Source organism: Somniosus microcephalus, chromosome 5 (genome assembly GCF_052327205.1).
Source record: "Somniosus microcephalus isolate GS21.2 chromosome 5, FLI_Smic_1.0, whole genome shotgun sequence".
Taxonomy (NCBI): Eukaryota; Metazoa; Chordata; class Chondrichthyes; order Squaliformes; family Somniosidae; genus Somniosus; species Somniosus microcephalus.
The window spans coordinates 59376003-59391461 of NC_140991.1; the positions used below are offsets into that span (position 1 = coordinate 59376003).

At 42.9% G+C, this 15459-nt stretch overlaps 1 protein-coding gene across 8 annotated transcripts in view; it reads right to left on the reverse strand.

Moving 5' to 3' along the window:
- Positions 1-8048: 8048 nt before the first annotated feature.
- The window catches only part of svila (supervillin a), a 190862-nt gene continuing 183451 nt past the window's right edge, over positions 8049-15459 (reverse strand). For all 8 annotated transcript variants that reach the window (XM_085987666.1, XM_085987667.1, XM_085987665.1 and 5 more), the window contains one exon: positions 8049-9026. In XM_085987666.1, coding sequence (XP_085843792.1) covers positions 8940-9026 — 87 coding nt within the window. In that variant the 3' untranslated portion in view covers positions 8049-8939. The remainder of the gene's footprint in view (positions 9027-15459) is intronic.

Sequence of the window (15459 nt, forward strand, 5' to 3'; positions counted from 1 at the left end):
TCTAATGAACATTTCTGCAAATACTCAACAACAATTTGTAAACGTCCCAACGCGCTTCACAGGAGTATTATAAGACAAAAAAAATTGACACTGGGCCACATAAGGAGAAATTAGGGCAGATGACCAAAAGCTTGGTCAAAGAGGTAGGTTTTAAGCAGCGTCATAAAGGAGGAGAGAGGTAGAGAGGCGGAGAGGTTTAGGGAGGGATTTCCAGAGCTTAGGGCCTAGGTAGCTGAAGGCATAGCTACCAATGGTTGAGCGATTAAAATCAGGAATGCTCAAGAGGGCAGAATTAGAGGAGCGCAGAAATCTCGGTGATTGTGGGGCTGAAGGAGATTTTGAAATCGAGGCGTTGCTTAACCGGGAGCCAATGTAGGTCAGCGAGCACAGGGGTGATAGGTGAACGGGACTTGGTGCGAGTTAGGACACGGGCAGCCGAATTTTGGATGACCTCAAGTTTACATAAGGTAGAACATGGGAGGCCAGCCAGCAGTGCATTTGAATAGTCAAGTCTAGAGGTAACCAAGGTATGGATGAGGGTTTTAGCAGCAGATAAGCTGAGGCAGGGGTGGAGATGGGCGATGTTACGGAGGTGGAAGTAGGCGGTTTTAGTTATGGCATGGATATGTGGTGGGAAGCTCTTTTCAGGGTCAAATATGACGCCAAGGCTGCGGACAGTCTAGTTCAGCCTTAGATATGCTAGGGAGAGGGATGCAGTCGGTGGCTAGGTAAGGAATTTGTGGCAGGGACCGAAAACAATGGCTTCAGTCTTCCCAATATTTAATTGGAGAAAGTTTCTGCTCATCCAGTACTGGACGTCAGACAAGCAGTCTGACAATTTAGAGACAGCGGAGGAGTCGAGAGAGATGGTGGTGAGGTAGAGCTGGGTGTCGTCAGAGTACATGTGAAAACTGATGCTGTATTTTCGGATGATGTCACCGAGGGGCAGCATGTAGATGAGAAATAGGAGGGAGCCAAGGATAGATCCTTGGGGGACACCAGAGGTAATGATGTGGGAGCGGGAAGAGAAACCATTGCAGGTGATTCTCTGGCGATGATTATATAGATAAGAATGGAACCAAGCGAATCCAGTCCCACCCAGCTGGACGACGGTGGAGAGGCGTTGGAAGAGGATGGAGTGGTCAACCGTGTCAAAGGCTGCAGATAGGTTGAGAAGGATGAGGAGGGATAGTTTACCTTTGTCAGTCACAAAGGATGTCATTTGTGACTTTGATGAGAGCCGTTTTGGTGCTGTGGTAGCGGGGCGGAAACCTGATGGAGGGTTTCAAACATGGAGTTCTGGGAAAGATGGGCACGGATTTGGGAGGTGACAACACGTTCAAGGACTTGAGAGGAAAGGGAGGTTGGAGATAGACTGCAAGGACGAAAGGGTTATTTAAGAGTATCCTAGCATCCTCACATCTCCACTATGCAACCTTGGCTAACTGCCTTCCACATCCTGCCTTTTAATCCAGCACAGGAGCCATCATATCCCTTGATCATCTCAGACTATATTTATAATCTTCGAACCATTCCCCAGATAGGAATCCAACTCTGGGTAGGGCGTAAATACCACAACAATAACTGATCTTGGCGAGTCTGTTCTGTACGAGTGCGAGTGAATAGGGAAATAACGAGCAGAGACCGATTTTGTGTGCATGTAATTCTAATCTCCTCTCTTAAACTGCTAAGTTTAAACCTGTATCCTCTAGCTCTGCATTCACAGTTGAAGTCAAAAGCCTCCTTCTATCTACATAGTATGACACAGCACAGAAGGCGGCCATTCGGCCCATCATGCCTGTGCTGACTCTTTGGTAGAGCTATCCGTTAGTCCCACTCCCCTGCTCTTTCCCCATAGCCCTGTAGTATTTTTTCCCTTCAAGTGTTTAGATGATCATAACGCATGTAAAAAAAAGTTTCCTTATGTCGCCTCGGATTCTTTTGCCAATCACCTTAAATCTGTGTCCTCTGGTTACCGATCCTTCTGCCACTGGAATCAGTTTCTCCTTATTTACTCCATCAAAACCATTCAGGATTTTGAACACCTCTATCAAATCTCCTCTTAAGCTTCTATGCTCTAAGGAGAACAACCCCAGCTCCTCCAGATAACTGAAGTCCTTCATCCCTGGTACCATTCTAGCAAATTTCTTCTGCACCCTCTCCAAGGCTTGGATATCATTCTTAAAGTGCGGTGCCCAGAAATAAACACAATACTCCAGCTGAGGCCTAAGCAGTATTTTATAAAGGTTTAGCGTAACTTACTCTATTTTATTCTCTATTAAAAAGCATATGGATCCATGGCTTTATTAACAGCCTTCTCAACTTGTCCTGTCCCCTTCAACGATTTGTGTACATACACCCCAGGTCTCTCTGTTCCTGCACCCCCTTTAAAGTTGTACCATTTAGTTTATAGTGCCTTTCCTCATCTTCCTACATTACAACAGTGATGACACTTCAAAAAGTACTTCATTGGCTGTAAAGCACTTTGGGACGTCCAGTGGTCGTGACAGACGCTATATAAATGCAAGTCGTTCTTTCTGTCCTACCAAAATGAATCATCGATGTTCCTCAACAGTTTAAAGTGGTGGATCACCACCTTCCTTCAACATTATTTTCCAATTAAAACAAGTTAGAAAAAATTGAATAATTGTGAACCCTTCCTCATAAGAGTGAGTCTCAAATTTGAGTTGTTCATGTTGCTTTCTTTCAACCCTCTCTAGCCTATTAATATTGTCTTGTCTTGAAGGTAGAGTTCCCAAAGTTCCACATAATATTCTAAATAGGGCCTCACCAGTGATCTATACAAAATTTAAATAGCCTTAAAATTTATAATAATTAAGATTACAGATATCCAATTGATTTGGGGCTGGATCTTGCTGGAGTGGGACATCTCGTGGCGCAGGCAGTTAGACTTTTTCCTACACCTTTCAGCTCTAACTTTTTTTGCACCGTAACTTGCTGTAAGTGCGAGCTGCTAATGGTGTGACAAGAGCAACAGGACATCTGGGACCTCAGTGAGCAGTGGGACCAACAGTGTATCTTCTTAACCAATTAGATTTAAGGATCAAGGAACAGAGCAACGATAGAAAAGGGGGGTGAATCACAGTGGGTGAGTTGGAGTCATATCAGGTAGCGAAAGATAAATAGAGGGAAAGAAAAATTGGATTTAGAGAGACAGAGAAAAAAACGAAACAGAAAGCAAAAGTAATTCTTAATCCCCTGAACTGATTTGCACATTACTAACAGCGAGTATCGTTCGTATGCCTTTATTTTTCCAGCAAAATCTGGCCCAACCGGGTCACGGTGGCTGGAAGTGTTCAGGGAATCATCAATAATCACACCAAAATCCTTCTGGTCCTGTTAATGGGCAACTGGTAACATAAGAAATAGGAGCAGGAGTAGGCCAATCGGCCCCTCGAGCCTGCTCCGCCATTCAATAAGATCATGGCTGATCTGATCCTAACCGCCAATCCACTATCACAGAACCATCTCCTGAATCTAACAGAATTAGACACACGAAATAGGAGCAGGATCAGGCTACACAGCCCCTGGGCCCGCTCCGCTACCCACAGGGCCATGACCGATCCGAACCTAGACTCATGTCCAAATTCCTGCCCGCTCCCCGTAACCTTTAATTCCCTTTACTTCTAGGAAACTATTTATTTCTGATTTAAATTTATGTAATGATGTAACTTCTACAGCTTTTTGGGGCAGCATATTCCATGGACCTACCACCCTCTGAGTGAAGTAGTTCCTCATCTCAGTTTTGAAAGAGCAGCCCCTTATTCTAAGACTATGCCCCCTAGTTCTAGTTTCACCCATCATCGGGAACATCTTCCCCGCATCCACCCGATCCAACCCCGTCACAATCTTATATGTTTCAATAAGATCGTCTCTCATTCTTCTGAACTCCAATGAGTAGAGTCCCAATCTACTCAACCTCTCCTCATATGTCCATCCCCTCATCCCTGGGATTAACCGAGTGAACCTTCTTTGTACTGACTCGAGAGCAAGTATGTCCTTTCTTAAGTATGGACACCAAAACTGTACGCAGTATTCTAGGTGCGGTCTCACCAATACCTTGTACAACTGAAGCAATACCTCCCTGTTTTTATATTCTATCCCCCTAGCAATGAAAGCCAACATTCCATTGGCCTCCTTAATCACTTGCTGCACCTGCATACTAACCTTTTGAGTTTCGTGCACCAGGACCCCCAGATCCCTTTGTACTTCAGTACTTTCCAGTTTCTTGCCATTAAGATAATAACTTGCTCTACCATTTTTCCTGCCAAAGTGCATAACCTCACACTTTCCAGTATTGTATTCCATCTGCCAAATCTCTGCCCACTTACTTAGCCTGTCGATGTCCCCTTGCAGGTTTTTTATGTCCTCCTCACTCACTACTTTCCCTCCCATCTTAGTATCATCTGCAAACTTTGATATGTTACACTCGGTCCCCTCCTCCAAATCGTTAATATAGATTGTAAAGAGTTGGGGACCCAGCACTGACCCCTGCGGTCAGTGCATACATTTCCTGTTTCAATATATATCCTTACATTTATCTAGATTAGAATCTAGCTGCCATTCCTTAGATCACCTGCCTAATTGGTCCAGCTATTTTAAATGTTTTTTTTCCTTTATACAAATCACTAGTAAAACCAATCCATAGTAAAAACCCATTACCACATGGCTATGCCCTTGTGCATCAAAACCAGATTTACTATAACATAAAATTCTTACACATCAGTTATGATAGTTGGATACCAGAAAATGTTATGATGAAATCAGTATTCTCCTCAAACTCATTTATTAATAAAAAGGAACATTTATTCTTAATGGGCAGCTGTGACCAATGGAGAATCCACGGTTCAGTCAGGGGGCTTCTGCTGTTACTATATTTATAAATGACCTGGAAGAAGATATTTAAAGAAGATATTGGTGTGAAAAAGCAGGATGCTTGAAATAACAGGATAAAATTCAGAGATGTGGATACTTGACTGGGTATTTGAATCACAAATACCATTTAATTGAGAAATATATTTGTGATGGAAAAAATGACAAATAGGATGACAAAATGAAGGATACATTAAGTCAAAAAAGTATCAAGGTGAATAGTTACCCAAACACTGAAAGCATCATTGCAGCATATGTCAACAGTTCTGAAGGTAAATAAAGGGTGGTGTACATCAATATATCCATAGGACATAAGTTTAAGTGTTGCTGACACATTACAAAGCCGCTCCTAGTTCATAAACAGAATCTTGATTGCATCACAGTTGTCAGCTGTGGCTCAGTTGATAGCAGACTCGCCTCTGAGTCAGAAGGCTGTGGGTTTAAGTCCCACTCCAGGGACTTGAGCACATGAAGCTAGGCTGACACTCCAGTGCAGTGCTGAGGGAGCACTGCACTGTTGGAGGTGCCATCTTTTGGATGAGACGTTAAACCGAGGCTCCGTCTGCCCCCTCAGGTGAACATAAAAGATCCCACTGCAGTATTTCAAAGAGGAGCAGGGGAGTTATCCCTGGTGTCCTGGCCAATATTTATCCCTCAATCAACATCACTAAAACAGATTATCTGGTCATTATCACATTGCTGTTTGTGGGAGCTTGCTGTGTGCAATTGGCTGCCGCGTTTCCTACATTGCAACAGTGACTACACTTTACAAGTATTTCATTGGCTGTAAAGCACTTTGGGACATCCTGAGGTCATGAAAAGCGCTATATAAATGCAAGTTTTTGTTATGTTGGTTGAAGGGATAAATATTGGCCAGGACACCAGGGATAACTCCCCTGCTCTTCTTTGAAATACTGCAGTGGGATCTTTTACGTCCACCTGAGAGAGCAGAAGGGGCCTCGGTTTAATGTCTCATCCGAAAGACAGCACCTTCGACAGTGCAGCACTCCCTCAAGCACTGCACTGGAGTGTCAGCCTAGCTTTATGTGCTCAAGTCCCTGGAGTGGGACTTGAACCCACAACCTTCTGACTCAGAGGCGAGTGTGCTATCAACTGAGCCACAGCTGACAATAAGAGCACAAAAAAAGAGTGCTAATATAATGCAAGTTTGGGAAAATTATTATTAATAGCCCAGGTGGATATAAAAAGGCACTTTGTGGAGGTAGGTACAGCAGAAGAGCTAGAGGACATGATTATAAATGGAGGAAACCCAGAACTAAACTTTAAATGATTAAGTTGTTGTCTGCTTAAGAGTTGTCGCCTGACACCTGGTGCATGGAAAACTGACACTGAACAACAACTTGTATTTATGTAGCACCTTTAACATAGTAAAATGTCCCAAGGCACTTCACAGGAGTATTAAAAGACAAAAAAATTTGACACCAAGCCACATAAAGAGAAATTAGGGCAGGTGACCAAAAGCTTGGACAAAGAGGTAGGTTTTAAGGAGTGTCTTAAAGGAGGAAAGAGAGGTAGAGAGGTGGGGAGGTTTAGGCAGGGAATTCCAGAGCTTAGGGCCGAGGCAACAGAAGGCATGACCACCAATGGTTGAGCGATTATAATCAGGGATGCTCAAGAGGGCAGAATTAGAGGAACGCAGATATCTCGGGGCGGGGGGGGGGGGGCGGGGGCTGAAGGAGATTACAGAGATAGGAAGGGGCGAGGTCATGGAGGGATTTGAAAACAAAGATGAGAATTTTGAAATCGAGGCGTTGCTTAACTGGGAGCCAATGTAGGTCAGTGAGCACAGGGGTGATGGGTGAAAGGGACTTGGTGCGAGTTAGGACAGGGGCAGCAGAGTTTTGGATGACCTCTGAACCATTTTAAACGGCAGCGGATCAAATTCCCATTCAGAAAATGTAGAGGATTATAGGTATGGGGCAGGAAAGATATTTAAAAATGGTTTTGGTAAGTTCTGATGACAAAGCAAGCAGGATCGACTGCATCATATTTTTGTGTTCTTCCATCCAAGACCTTCTTGACTACTGGAAAATCTTTTGGTGTGGAATCAGCTACTTCTACTCAACTAATTCATCTTTTTCAAGCACAATTTTGCTATAGAACTGGGAACATGTCCTAGGCAGCCATATTCATTATAATAATTTTATTATATAAAATCATTGGTTAGGCCTCAGCTGGAGTACTGTGTCCAATTCTGGGCACCATGCTTTAGGAAGGATGTCAAGGCTTGAGAGAGGATGCAGAAAAGGTTTAGTAATGATACCAGGGATGTGGACTTCAGTTACGTGGAGAGACTAGAGAAGCTGAGATTTCTTTCCTTAGAGCAGAGAAGGTTAAGGGGAGACTTAATAGAGGTGTTCAAAATTATGAAGGCTTTTGATAGAGTAAATAAGGAGAATCTGTTTCCACTGGCAGTAACCAGAGGACACAGATTGGCAAAAGAGTCAGAGGCAAGATGAGATTTTTTTTCTTTTACACAATGAGTTATGATGATCTGGGATGCACTGCCTGAAAGGGTGGTGGAAGCAAATTCAATACTAACTTTCAAAAGAGATTTGGATAAATACTTGAAAGGGAAAAATTTCCAGGGCTATGGGGAATGAGGAGGGGAGTGACACTAATTGGATAGCTCTTTCAATGAGCCAGCACAGGCATGATAAGTGTTGTATGATTCTTTGATTAATTTCTGCAGTAGGTCACAGTGAATTATCCACTCTACTTTTGGCAGCAGAGCCTTCAGCCAACTCAGCCTCCCAATCTGGAGCAGTCTCCCTAAACCCCTCCAACTTTCTACTTTGTTCCTCTCATTCAAAAGTCTTCTCAAAACCTACTATGACCATGGTCATCTCCCTAGCTCGACCACCTCTGTTTGATGTCAATTTTCGTCTCCGTATAGTGTCTTGGGACATAAAGGCGCTATGTAAATGAAAGTTGCTGTTGATTGAAATCTATGAGACTACATTGAGAGTTTTAATGTACTGCTTGTACTTTGATCAGGATTGGTCGTCTCCAGTAAATTACAGTTTTCAGCTGTTTGAAGAACTTCATTAAACAGCACCGGAGTCACACAAACTTAGTTTCACCACTTTTAAATTGCCCAGAGTACAAGTTGCAAGAGAAACATACCCAGGAAATACAAAGCCATTCGTCAACTTTTATTTTTCTAAATTGTATCACAAAAAAGAAGTTTGTTAGGCTGATGAGTATCAGAAATAGAGATGCTTCAGCCTCTACCGTAACAAGTCTAACTGAATGAGGCTTTTTCTTCTAAACACCTGCTTCCATCAAAATTCAGACATCTGCTCTGTAGTATAAACTGTACACAAAAGCAAGGCACTATACATTTTGTAGATTCACATAAAAAGTTACTCGATTTGCGCAGTTTTTCTGTTATTCCATGCCATAAATACTTTTGTTCATGACAGCATCGAACAGTACTGACAGCACATTTCAATGCCTGAAGTTGATAGCATGATTATCAGAATGCAAAAAAAGGTATTTGTGGCATGATCTCAGTACAAGCAGTTTTCGTTCAACTAGCCATCGTATTTTCTGGTTAACGCAAAAAAGTCTAAAGTGAATATATGTCATTAACAATTAAATATTTAGTCATTAAACTGTAGTCACTTTTCATATTGTATTATATAAATATAAACTCTTCATGATTTGCTATCTGCTACACACAAAATAACACTTTACAAAATAAATCGCCTTCAAGATACATAGGCAGGATATGGCCGAGTAGCATCTGTTGCCTGTAAGTGCATTCTGAGGTCAAATGCATACAACGGCACTGTCTCATTATGTCAACACTTAAAATTCATATAGTTCCCCTCAACATGCACAAATTGACAAGATTCCCCAAAAAAGGCATTGCTGCCCTGAATGTGCAATTTATTTCTATACTGTGTTCCATTGAGCAGACCACAATCCATGACTGATCCACGAATGTCAAAATGATCTTCGATGAAAGCTCTGTTACTAATCATGTGTTAAAAATATCTATGTACTGTACTACAAATTGCTCAGAAAAGTCCTTTTGCTTTCTTCAGTTTAACTTGTTTCCAGGAGGGCAGGATCCCGAACTCTTCTCTTGTCATTTCTAGTGCTTTCTGAAAAAGAAAACATCACTTCATTAAACTTGATACACTTGTTAGTGCAACTGTATATGGGACAGAAAATATTTTAATGTTGCACAGGTAAGGAACGAGAGACGCATTAAAAAAAAGACAGTGGATAGAAATTGTACAGATCAGGACAATTAAAGTATAAAAAATATTTAAGGTAGCAAAACAGAACAAATTACGACACAAATCCGAGCTCATCATTCCCCAGATGATGAATTTCTGACATTGGAAAAGATGCCCAGCAAGCCACCAAAGGGATGGAGGTTAAAAAAAAAGGCAAGTCGACCTCACGCTCTCTCAGCAGATGGCTCGAGAATAGCTTTGGATAGAAGGCTGGTAAACAAGCTACCCACTAACACTCACTGATCCTTAATTGCTTTCGGTAGGATTGCAACATTAGTGATTCTACCTCCAACAATTAAAAAAAAACTATTTAAGAAAAAGGTTTTGCAAATATTTCCAGTGTAGAAATGCAACTGCTACATAGCAGGACCACCAAGTTTCCAATAAGGCTGGACTCAGCAGATTGCAACTCCATATTCCCACTCACTTACAGCCTAATGCCAACAGCAGAGATGATGGACTCACCATCACATTAGTCACACCAACTGGGCAAAATGTGTGCTGGAGCTTTTTCTATTAAAAAAATAATAATTTATATAAGTGTCAATATTGTTCTGGTTAAAAAAAAGTCATAAGAGCATTACAATTGAACAATTAATTTATCCTCCCACCCCCAAAAAGCAGCTTCCTCTAGTCAGGATTTAAGGCTGGAATACTGTAGTATGGAACTTAATAAAACTTAACTTGGTTTTGACTATTGCAATGTGGATAGTTTGCTACAGGCTCACAAAAAAGTGAGTTGAAATTGTTATTTGCTTAAGGGAATAGTTCTTTAATTCGTTCATGGGATGTGGGCGTCGCTGGCAAGACCAGCATTTATTGCCCATCCCTAATTGCCCTGGAGAAGGTGGTGAGCCTCCTTCTTGAACCGCTGCCGTCCATGAGGTGAAGGTACTCCCACAGTGCGGTTAGGGATCATCAAATGCAGACTAAACCTGCAATTCGGATAACCTAGCTAGGATCTGTTTGTCTAGGAACCAGTTTGGCTTTTAAAAAGCTTGTAAAGAATTATAAACTAAACATCAGTTATGATCCCAATAAGAAAAAGGGCAAAATTATGTAGTACAAGATTAGAATTCACAGGAACCAAAGGCCATGCTGTGGAAAGAATACAATGAACAGATCAACTCAGGTTATCGCGTGTTCTTAAATGTACTGCTCTTTATGTTGCACATTAGAGTAGGATGAGTATTATTTTTCATTAGGCGTGGGTTGACATTGTCATGGAACAGAATACATTAGCATTTTATTTCTCAGTATCAGCATCAAGGATTTCCATCCGAAACAGAACACAGCCAGATATAATAAAACTTTTGTCTACTCTTCCACCAACTATGAATGAGGAAGAGGAAGACTGCTATTTTAGTTCAAATCCTGGACAATCTTGTATTGTGGAACTGCAACCAGTGAGCTGGATTGAGATTTCCCAAACTCCTTTTAGTAGGTCCCCAGCAGGCAACAGAGTGAAGGGACTGTCATCCCATCTGCCGGAGTTAAATTGAGTTCTTGAGGTCAAATAAGTCCTCTAACCCACTGTGCCACCAAGTCTCCCAGCTAGTATTTCAACTTTACAAATATTATCGAGACATTGTCACTTGAAGGTGGTTGAGGCACAGACACAATCTGTTTTCAACCGGCACCAGTCCCAGGTCTGGGATTTCTCTACTCATCACCTGATTCGATACTATAGAACAGTGTCTCCATTCTTAGTAACTATTGCTTGACAGCAAATAGGAGAACCTCTGTAATAGATCAATGGACAAAGGAGATGGGCTGGAATCAAATATGCTGAAGATGCTGCATTTAAAGAACAAGGAAGACCAAACTAGACGTATGTAATCATCATTTTTAACCCTCCACATACAACAGGATGATGCATATATATATAGTATAAAATAAAGAGTGGATGAGAAGTTCTGCAGGGTAGAACAACATTATGATACTTCCTTGGCAGCAGAGGTCAAAAATGCAGCTGGCTCAGTTTAGTCTCAGATATTCTTCACATTACAAACAAGCTAATTTCAATTTGAAAGGAGAATGAAGCTGCCCTGATTATTAGGAGGTACTTTGATTTATCCAAATTGTGCTCATAGAATTTACATTCTGCTTCATAAGGGTGTGAGGTTGAATGAACAAGATTGCACTACCCTACAACAAAGAAAAAAAATCAACTCTAAGACCACTGTGATATATCTAGCCATTAGGATTGATCCCATTATGTAACAGGGCATAGAATTCAATGCAGTCAACAGCCTAAGGAAAACAAAAAGTGTTGGTTTCAACAGCAGTTAAAAGTGTGATACTGAAAACTATCGACTCAATCCAATCATATAGCTAAGAGAAAAGAAACTGAAGCTCACAGGGTTCAATGAAGTTAGGTGAAGTCACATACTGTTAAGTCTCAATAGGACAGCTTCCCTGTGATTCCCTGCATTGGATGACAGCTAATTCTATTGATTGTGAAGGATGAGAAAGGATTTGAGCTCTGAAAACAGTGTGTGCTACTTTTCATCATCAAAGCTTCACTATTGGATCAAGTTATGTAACCTGGAGTCACTATGAGGCATTGTTGGAATTGATGCTATTTAAGAAAAAGGGTGTTTGCTGTTAGCACTCCCCTAAAACTCAATTTCTGCTAATGCTTTTACCGTGCACACATGTCACAGGAAATTGTTCATCTCCCATGGGTTGTAAATTGCCTTCATCATCCAAAGCAAATATCATGAACTCAAGTAGCATAACATCTGTACAGTCTGATTACTGTCAGGTATAGCTATTTGGTGTGCAAGTACAACGGAATAGTGGCAATAATTTATGTCTTATCCTATTAAAAGTTGAGAGGTTTACAATATCTGGTGTATTAAATTGCACCATCTCCAACAATTTGATAATCAATTAAATGCCATCATTATTTGGAACTGATCTTGAACCACTATTTATAAACATAGAGGCCATTTTGCCATGGTAAATTTAAGGTGCGAGAGCTATTTTGTGCATTTAAGTGAATATGACATTACTAATCATAACAGCACAAAATTAAACACTGGATACTTCTGACTGCACCACAGAAAACTGACTAGGAGCCAAAGTACTATTTCACTCGACCAAACGAAATTTACTGGCGTGGAAGGAGGGAACAGTTGGCAATCTAGGCTTGGAATCAATGAGAGAGAGTTTTCATAGAATTATAGAAATTACAGCACAGGAGGAGGCCATTCGGGCCCCAGTGCCTGTGCTGGCTCTCTCTCCAGCAATCCCATTCCCTCCCCATATCCTTTCATATTTCTCCTTTTCAAATACTTATCATATTCCCTTTTAAAAGGATGTTCTAGTCTCGGGCCTCAATAGCTGCTAATGGTGAAGAATCCCATGGTCTAATAGTCCTTAGTTCAAAAACCTTCTTTCTCCCTTCCCCCTTGGCTCTTCAGTGAGAATTCTTTGTCGCTGTCCCCTTTGTTCACTAATGGAAACAATCTTTCACTGTTTACCCACAGTAAAGTCCCCAGGTTTCACTCACCCCATTACTGGCGGCTCCTCTCTCAGCACTGCTCCCACTCGCCACGTTATTGCTGCTGTTGCTCCCGGCTCTGCAGAAAATGCTGGGCACCACGCCCACCACATTCCCAGTCTCTCTTTCTCCCCTCTCGCCTGAGCCCCAATCTCGCCAACGCCCAGTCTTCTCCCACCCAAGCCCCCAACCCCCTGATCTCCAACCACCCCCCCGATCCTCCACCCAGATCCCCCACCAACCCCCCATCCGCCCGAGACCCCATCTCCTGACTCCCATTCCCGTGTGTCTCTGTTTCTATTCGAGCCCCATTCTCCCAACCCCCGTTCCAGTTTCCCTCTCTCCCCCAACCTCCATTTCAATGCGTCCTACACTCCCGACCTCCAGTCCGCTGTCACTCTCAGCCCCCACCCGCCCCCCACCAAATCACCAAGTCCTCGTTCACCCTAGCCCCACACCGTTCTCCCTCTCTTCACCCCCAGACTCCCGGCAACCACTGTGAAATTTACTGCGAGAATAAAATTCAATGCATGTTAACAATTCAAAATTCTACAATCAATTTTAAGTGAGCTTAAAAGTACATCATATGTCCCATTTTGCAGCTTCTAATTTTGGTCAACCCACCAGAGGTACAAAACATTAGGAAGAAAAACTGCTGGGCTGGAATTGTTCAGAGCATCAAACGATGTACTGGAGTGGGTCACTTGTCAATTTGGTCAGAAACATTGGGCAGGTGGGGCACGAGACAAAATAACTGACCAATACCAGTACACTTTTTAAAAACCCTTCCGTAATGCACAAATGCTCTAGCACCCAGGCGTGGCGCTACTAACGCCTCCTGTGAAATTCAGCGGGAGGTTAACGGTGGTGGTAGCGCCCTGTTCCGCTGGCGATGATGACCTATTGCCAGGCGATGGGACCAACAGGATCAGGGGATGGTTTTTCAGCGGCGGTAGCGCTACTTAAAGGCCAGGAGTCGGGCGGCCATTTTTATTTTGGCCAACTGCCTGCACCTGCCCCCCTTCACATTTGTATGCGGGGTGCTGGTCGCGATTGCTCAGCCCGGCACTCCGAGTGCCGGGCTGTTTCATAGAAACATAGAAGATAGGAGCAGGAGTAGGCCATTCGGCCCTTCTAGCCTGCTCCGCCATTCAATGAGATCATGGCTGATCATCCAAATTCAGTACCCAGTCCCTGCCTTCTCCCCATATCCCTTGATCCCTTTAGCCTTAAGAAATATATCCAACTCTTTCTTGAATATACTTAATGAACTGGCCTCCACCGCCCTCTGTGGCAGAGAATTCCACAGGTTCACCACTCTCTGGGTGAAGAAATTCCTCCTCATTTCAGTCCTAAATGGCTTACCCCTTATCCTTAGACTATGACCCCTGGTTCTGGACTCCCCGGCCATCAGAAACATCCTTCCTGCATCTAGTCTGTCCAGGCCTGACAGAATTTTATAGGTTTCGATGAGATCCCCTCTCAATCTTCTAAACTCCAGTGAGTATAAGCCCAATCGACCCAATCTCTCCTCATACGTCATTCCTGCCATCCCAGCTATCAGCCTGGTGAATCTTCGCTGCACTCCTTCCATGGCAAGAACGTCCTTCCTCAGGTAAGGCGACCAAAACTGCACACAATACTCAAGGTGTGGTCTCACCAAGGCCCTGTACAACTGTAGCAAGACATCCTTGTTCTTGTACTCGAACCCTCTTGCTACGAAGGCCAACATACCATTTGCCTTCTTAACCGCCTGCTGCACCTGCATGCTTACCTTCAGCGACTGGTGTACAAGAACACCCAGGTCTCTTTGCACTTCCCCTTCTCCCAATCTATTGCCATTCAAATAATAATCTGCCTTCCTGTTTTTGCCACTAAAGTGGATAACCTCACATTTATCCACATTATAGTGCATTTGCCATGTTTCTGCCCAATCACCCAACCTGTCCAAATCGTGCTGGAGTTTCACGACATCCTCCTCACAGCATACCCTCCCACCCAGCTTTGTGTCGTCTGCAAATTTGGAGATATTACATCCAATTCCCTCGTCCAGATCATTAATATATATTGTGAACAGCTGGGGTCCTAGGACCGATCCTTGCGGTACACCACTAGTCACTGCCTGCCACTCGGAAAACGACCCGTTTATTCCAACTCTTTGCTTTCTGTCCGCCAACCAGTTCTCTATCCAAGTCAATACCTTGCCCCCAATCCCATGTGCCTTAATTTTGCACGCTAATCTCTTATGCGGGGCCTTATCGAAAGCCTTCTGAAAGTTCAAATACACCACATCCACTGGTTCTCCCTTATCTATTCTACCAGTTACATCCTCAAAAAATTCCAGTAGATTAGTCAAGCATGATTTACCTTTTGTAAATCCATGTTGACTTTGTCCGATCCAGTCACTGCTTTCCAAGTGCTCTGCTATTACATCTTTTATAATGGACTCTAGCATTTTCCCCACTACCGATGTCAAGCTTACCGGTCTATAATTCCCCGCCTATTCTCTACCACCTTTTTTGAAGAGTGGGGTAACATTAGCTACCCGCCAATCCATGGGTACCGTTCCAGATTCTATCGAGTTCTGGAAGATGACCAGCAATGCATCTACTATTTCTAGGGCCACTTCCTTAAGTACCCTGGGATGTAGATTATCAGGCCCTGGGGATTTATCGGCCTTCAGTCCCATCAATTTTCCTAACACCATTTCCCTACAAATACTGATTTCTTTCCGTTCCACCCTTTCATCAGAGCCTATATTCCCCGGCATCTCTGGGAGGTTATTTG